This window comes from Malus domestica, chromosome 10 (genome assembly GCF_042453785.1).
Source record: "Malus domestica chromosome 10, GDT2T_hap1".
Lineage (NCBI taxonomy): Eukaryota > Viridiplantae > Streptophyta > Magnoliopsida > Rosales > Rosaceae > Malus > Malus domestica.
In genome coordinates, this window is record NC_091670.1 from 31,596,001 (window position 1) to 31,603,053 (window position 7,053).

Consider the following 7,053-nt stretch of genomic DNA (forward strand, 5'->3'; position numbering starts at 1 on the left):
TTAAGTAAAAAAATTGTGTGAATTTACAATGAGTGTTAGGCTAGTAACTTTCAATTACGCACGCAACATGTCAACATGACATTAATTTATGCGATTCCGAATCAAAATGTCAACTAGCTACAATGTCAATGGGTACTTCTTTCGCATTATTATTTGAAACAAAGACTTCACCATAGGGAGGACAGCTACCAAAAATAAAATGACGAATATTATTGACACCAAAATGTCGCCCAGAGTTAGTGTTTGGCGTTTAGGCTGCACTGCTAAGGCGCCCGAAGTAAATGCAACCATCATTCCTCCGATGGAAAGCTGAATGAGACTTGCAGGTGCTGCAAGACGGATTGGTAAGACGGTTGCCACCAAGAAATCATTTAGAATGGCAAGAGATGAGAAAAAGAAGGAGATAAAGTCAAACATCAGAAACGCTTGAAAATATGTATTTTCATTTAAAACTGGTGTTCCGTCACTTTTAAATCCTCCGGGAGGGGTGAACGCCGCTGTAAATGTGACAGTTGCGATAAGCACCCCTACGAGTAAGTTGGTGTCGAGCCTTTTTGAGGCTAAATCTGAATGAGCTTGCAGTTTTTCTCTCTTGTCTGCAGCAATGGCTGGCGTGCAAGAGGTATCATTATCCGGACATATCAATTTCTTGAAATCACGGTTGATTTGTTGTTGGAAAAATGGCACGCCAGTGGAACGCCCCAGGTGGTGCAAGACTCTTTGGTTATCAAAGATTTCCTGAAATACATATATATACAGAGAGGAAGAAAATGATGCTTTGTAACTAGTTAATTAAGTAAAAGAGATTAATTGTAGATTAAGGTGAACAATTTGACTGCATGATTCTATATATTTTAACATTATGTACCAACATATTCCTGAGTCCAAATTCTCACAGACAAGCTTGTTGAACAAAATAAACTTTTGAGAAGATTGACTTGGTACCTTGTATAATTATTACAAGTTTCCTTGGTTATAACTAACGCCTTGAAAGAATGACTTTGGCACCCTAAAATCATTATATTATATATATGCATGTGAGGAATCTACAATATTCCGGAGTATTGAATACTCCGACATTTAGCCCTTTACTTTAATCCAACATCTGCCAAAGAAAATTGAAGAGCTGCTGACATGGATCAAAGGACTCTAAGTGGCGGAGTATATATATAATATTGCATACCTGTTCTCCACTATTGTCTCCGAGAAAAAAGTCGATGGCCCTTGAGAATTCTTCATTAATAGCAGTCTTGTCCACTTTAGGGTCATCTGTCAAAATTCTTATACTTTCACGATTTTGGTAACGGGCAGCTAGATGCAATGGAGTGTTTCCATCTTTATCTGCTTCATTTATAAGTCCTGCAAACATAGGGTTATTTAATATGTAACTGACGACATGTATTTGTTCGCCCAAAACTGCAGCATGTAGAATCGTTTGGCCTTTGTCATTGAGCAAATCACAAGTATCAGGTCGATGTCGAATCATCTCTTCCATTACTCTGATGCACCCAGCATAGGCCGCGACATGGAGAGCTGATATTCCAGATTTGTCTAGGATGTAAGATGCAGAACTATCATATTGCATGAGCACTCTAGTCGCTTCAAGGTTCCCTCTCAATGCTGCGTAGTGTAAGGGAGTCCACCCAAGTGCATCGGCTTTTCTTATCACATCTGGATTTTTTGACACCATCATCTCCACAATGCCTGACACAATATCAATGTAGAAAAGTTCGAGCTGGTTGAGGGATAAGAGAATCTCTTAAATAATAGTAGACATTACATAACTACGCATTGAGAAAACCTCATTTGTACTCAATTTTCTTCAACTATATATGATTCCATTTATTGAACTTTAGTGCATAATCATGTAGAGCTTAAACTTCAGGTCTCTAGTCTCGGATTAATTAATCCCTTCAATTTTAGGTTTGAAGTGTCAACTTTGGGATTTAAAAAGGAAAACTAATGAAAAGAGCTTGAAAACTTTGAGTTTTAACGATAAGGACAAAATAAAGGGTAAAGTGAATAGTACCAGGTTTGACTTGTTAGTGTAAAAATATGGTTTTTCGTTAAAGTGAACCGTACCACGGGTTTTTTATTCAAAACTCCCTTTAAATAACTATTCTATACCTATATAATCAACCATGTGAATAAATTAATGAGATCGCAGTAGAAGAAAATTGGGTAGAAATGGAGTTCTCTCTATACCTTTAATTACTAGACTTTTATTTTATTTTAAAACAATTAAGTTTATGTTGTCAGAATGTGAACTTGAACAATTAATCATAATAATTATTTTACAAAAGCATTTTTCAGGCAACAAAATGGAAAAAATCCTTTCTTTGTATATGTATTCGTATGTACGAAAATAAGACATAACAAATTATTTCATGCTTTACCTCTCCCTGTAAGGTGCTTGTGAGTCACTGCCGCATGTAAAGCTGTCACACCATTAGTCCCATGAAAAGAAGGAAGTACGGGATCAGAGTGGTTCAAAATATAAATAGCAATGCTAGGAGACCCACTTCTAACAGCCAGGAACAACGGCGACTCATTGGCTCCATTAGTGAAACAACACAATTGAGGATCAGCTTCCATCAAAAGCATAACCACTCCACCATGATCATTGCGGACAGCAACGTGCAAAGCTGTATCCTTTTGCAAATTTGTCATTCGGAACAACTCTTTGTGTGCATCCTTATCAGCTGGCCCGCTTTCCTGATCAGCTCCATGAATTTGCGTTTCCTTCGCGTGTTGGATGAGGAACTTTACGATTTCATGACAACCAACTCCTGCAGCAACGTGCAGGGGAGTGTCGCCCTTTTTGTTGGTGGCCCAAAATAATGAAGATTGAACATCGAGTGGGACGTTTTTGAAGAAGTCTGCTTGCTTGAACTCAGCAGCAACATGAAATATATTGTTGTCTTTAGGTGTTTTCTGATCGAGGAAACGATCTGATCTCAAGAAACGAATATCTCCGGATGTTGCCGCCTTATAGAGGGAAGGATCCATGGTTTTGATCTCTTCTCTCAGCCTTTAACAATCAAATTAGACACCAGTTAAGGGAATCAAGGATGGAGGACTACAAAGTATGTCTCCGTAATTAAGTATGGACCGGTGGTTAACTATATATATCTCCATATCTTCAACTTATGTACGTACATACATCCTTGCAGTCAACTAACAAATCAAATAAATTACTAGCAAGAAAACCTCCAAATGCACTCAAAGGGACCACACACCGTTCTCAAGGATATGTAAAAGTCTCACACGGTTTGTGACCTGCAACTTCGACGTTATAACAAATAAAATAAAATACATTTCACACAGTATGTCCTCCTTAAGTGTAGTAATCTAGTTTAAAAAATGCGAGACCACATTTTGTAGTTCACGTCAAAAATATTTTATTAAAAGAAATTTCTAAGTAAGGGTGGAAAGGAAATACATATTTTTTTTAAATAAACAAAATATACAATATAAAAATAAAGGTAACCTATAACATTTCAAACACCAGGTCATATACGATACGAAAACGAAAAAGACTGGAGCTGAAAAGTCTTCAGCAAATGGTACTTCGGGTAATCAATTTCTATTATATTCTCAGACATGAAGGATATATTATATTGGTACTTATTTAATGTTAGGCTATTTAATAATCAAGAGAGAACTAACTAAGAAGTAATCCGATAAATGAAAAAACAAAAAGTAAGAACATGACAATAAAATGATAAAAGGAGATCCCGAGTGCTTGGACCAATGAATCGATGATGCTTGATATTGGGTTTTATTTTCATAGTATGCTTGATCTGGCACATGTACATGGATATTTCTCTCCTATACGACTCTATATTCATATACTTTTAAGGAAAATTCTGTAGGAACTTTTAATAAAAAAGGTATCGGTATATCTGAATATTATTAGTGTAATGCAATAGCGTTGAAGTATACTTGGATAGAAAATGACGTAGGGTCACGACTCTCATTTAGATAGAAAATGGATAACATTCTTTTTTCATTTTATGCTTATAATAAATTGTGAAAGACTTACTGCATACTTGGATGAATGCTCATTGTATGGTTGTTCCTCATGTTTTCAACATATTCTATTACTATATTATTTATTTTATCATTCTATTTTGCAATTTAAATTTTTCAATACAATTATGTATTTTTTTAAGTATAACTAGATACTTATTTATATGTTATATAATAATGATAAAAAAAAAAAAAAAAGCCTAGGCTTCTGCCTAGCCCCTATCTACCACCCGACTACTATTTAGTGATTTTTTAAAACATTGACTTTATACCTTAGAGATATAAGTCGAAGTAACGGGCGCTTCAACTGTAAATTGTACGATCCATGTCTTATCAATTTTGTTTCGAAAGTACATTTTCTAAGGTGATTGTAAAATGTTGTACTGTATTCTCATGTTATGAATCCCATAGAAACAGTTTTTAAAACAAAGAAAAAGATTACTTCCCGAGAGACTGACAAAATATAAAAGTGAAATTAAGCTTGTAGCTATACTGTTATACAACATTTACTCACGTGGAAGCCCAAAATTTAAACTGATCAGTGATCCCTTCCTCGTTGCCACAACTATCCCAACCAAGAAACCACACTAATATTCACTGTGATCAAGTCCAATAAGAAATCATGACTACTTATCATTCAACTAGATTTCGAGGATTGAAAAAAAATCAAACTTATCTATTCTCCATTTTTTTATATAAAATCCATAGGGGTGTGCTATCCACACACCTATTTTTACTTCTCACACACCTCTTGTTAATTTATGTCCGTTGATCTTCTTCAATTCATCCGATCCGACGGCCGAAAACTAAAAATATGTGGAAGAAGTAAAAAGGGGTATGTGAATATCACACCCCAAATCCATAATGGTAAACAAAAATCTTTGATCACCAAGTCAAACGGGACTCAAGCAACTAATAAGTAATTAAACACCATTATTAAATTGAGGCCCTTCGGAGCCAACCGATCTTTTCTTGTCGACGTGTAAAAGTTGACAGAGTCTCCAACCGGATGATGACAATCAATCCAAAGAACATTGCTATTGGAGTGACAATAATGACAGCAAAATTTTGAGTGGAGCCTTTGGATAGAAACGCAAAAGTTCCTGAAGCAAACGCGGCCATCATTCCTCCAATGGACATGGGGAGGAGCACTGCAGTTATGTCTGTATTTACAGAGAGGGATAGAAAAACTTGCGAAGAATGTAGCTAAAATCACAGAAGTTGATGAATAGAAGGAGAAACAGTTGAATACCATGAACATTTGTAAAAATCTATTTTCCTGTAAAACTGCAGCTTCATTACTTTTATAACCTCCAGGCAGAGTTAAAGCCACTGCAAATGAGAACGAGAGAGATTTGAAGATTTGAAGGGAATTGATTTCCGCGCACCATTTTATTCACACCTGTATTTAATTCTGTCACTTGATTCTGTTTTGATTTTTCAATTAAAGGGCCAAAAATAAACAGGGTGTCCATGGGGAGAAAACGTTGTGTGAGGAAATCACTTCGTGTATCAATATCTCTTCGATAAAAGGTTGGTTGTTGCATGAATATATGGCATTAAGAAATACCAGATGTTGACTATGATTCATGTGTAGTTATAATTAGTTACGTTTTGCTTTTCTGTTTGAGTGAGTAACAGCTGCATGTAAAGCTGTCACGTCGTTGATTCCTTGAAAGGAAGGGGATACTGGACGATTTAGGATAAAAGCAGCTATGAGTTGAAAGCCATAGCCAACAGCTAAGAACAATGGCGACTCATTTGTGCTATTAGTAAAACAACACAATTGAGGGTCAGCTTCAATTAAGAGGATTGCTACTCCACCGCGTCCATATCGAGCAGCAATATGCAATGCCGTATCCCTGTCAAAATTAGTCATTCGGAGTACCTTTTTATGAGCTTCACTGTCAGCTTCGCCGCTCTCCTGATCAGCTCCTCTAAATTGTAGCATTTTGGCATGATTAATGAGGAACTCAGCTACTTCAGAGCAGCCTACTCTGGCAGCAATGAGCAGGGGAGTTTCGCCTTTCTTGTTGGTGGCCCAAAACAACGGTGATTATCTATCAAGCGGGATTTCTTCGAAGAATTTATTTTGCTTGCATTCGGCTGCAATATAAGTTTATCTTACATTGCCGGTCCCAAGCCCGGGTAAAGGAGGAGGGGGAGGGCGTCAGGTAGTCGACAGCCGGCACTCCTCAATTACGTCGAATAATTATGAAAATGAATCCAGAACGAAATCGCGCTAAAGCTAGGGCGTCACCCGTAAGTGGCGCGCTGTGTGGCCCGAGCATAGTGATAAGTGAGCAAGGATCGCTGTATCTCCATCGGTACCCGGATGCAGTGTTAAATGAGCAAGGGGACCATAGAAACTTCTTTTCGAACAACTCCACTCAAAGTTGTTTGAGAGCATATGCTCCTATCAACTTTACACAGGACACACAAAAGAAGTACTTTGATCCTATTGGACGGGGAATGGTGAAGAAGTTAGGACAGAAGGGTAGAGTTCAAGATAGTAGAATGCGTTTAGGAACGTGGAATATAGGAACCTTAACGGGAAAATCTATGGAAATAGTGGAAGTTATGGTGAGGAAAAGGATAAATATTATGTGCCTACAAGAAACTAAGTGGGTTGGTCTTAAGGCAAAGGATCTAGAAAACTCAAGGTTTAAACTTTGGTATTCGGGCACAAATAGAACGAGAAACGGTGTTGGCATTATCGTGGACAAGACCTTGACACAAGATGTTGTAGATGTCAAGAGGGTAGGAGATAGAATCATGGCAATCAAGATTGTAATAGGACAAGAACTCATCAATGTGATTAGTGCGTACGCACCTCAAGTAGGGTTGGATACAAGTTCAAAGGAGAAATTTTGGGAAGACCTTGGAGACTTGGTGCAAGGAATTGCCCAGACAGAAAAGTTATTTATAGGAGGAGATTTAAATGGACATATGGGCAGGGAGACAGGCAACTATGGAGGTTTTCATGGTGGCCATGGTTTTGGGGAGAGAAACGAGGATGGG

General features: G+C 37.4%; 1 protein-coding gene across 1 annotated transcript; it reads right to left on the reverse strand.

Annotated features, from left to right (window-relative positions):
* Window positions 1-68: 68 nt before the first annotated feature.
* LOC103422267 (ankyrin repeat-containing protein At5g02620-like) lies at window positions 69-3,149 on the reverse strand. Its single transcript, XM_017328672.3, has 3 exons — window positions 2,397-3,149; window positions 1,184-1,704; window positions 69-738 (listed from the first exon to the last, which is right to left on the reverse strand). The coding sequence occupies exons 1-3, from the start codon at window positions 3,007-3,009 to the stop codon at window positions 118-120; spliced, it is 1,755 nt and encodes a 584-aa protein (XP_017184161.1). The 5' UTR covers window positions 3,010-3,149; the 3' UTR covers window positions 69-117.
* Window positions 3,150-7,053: the final 3,904 nt, after the last annotated feature.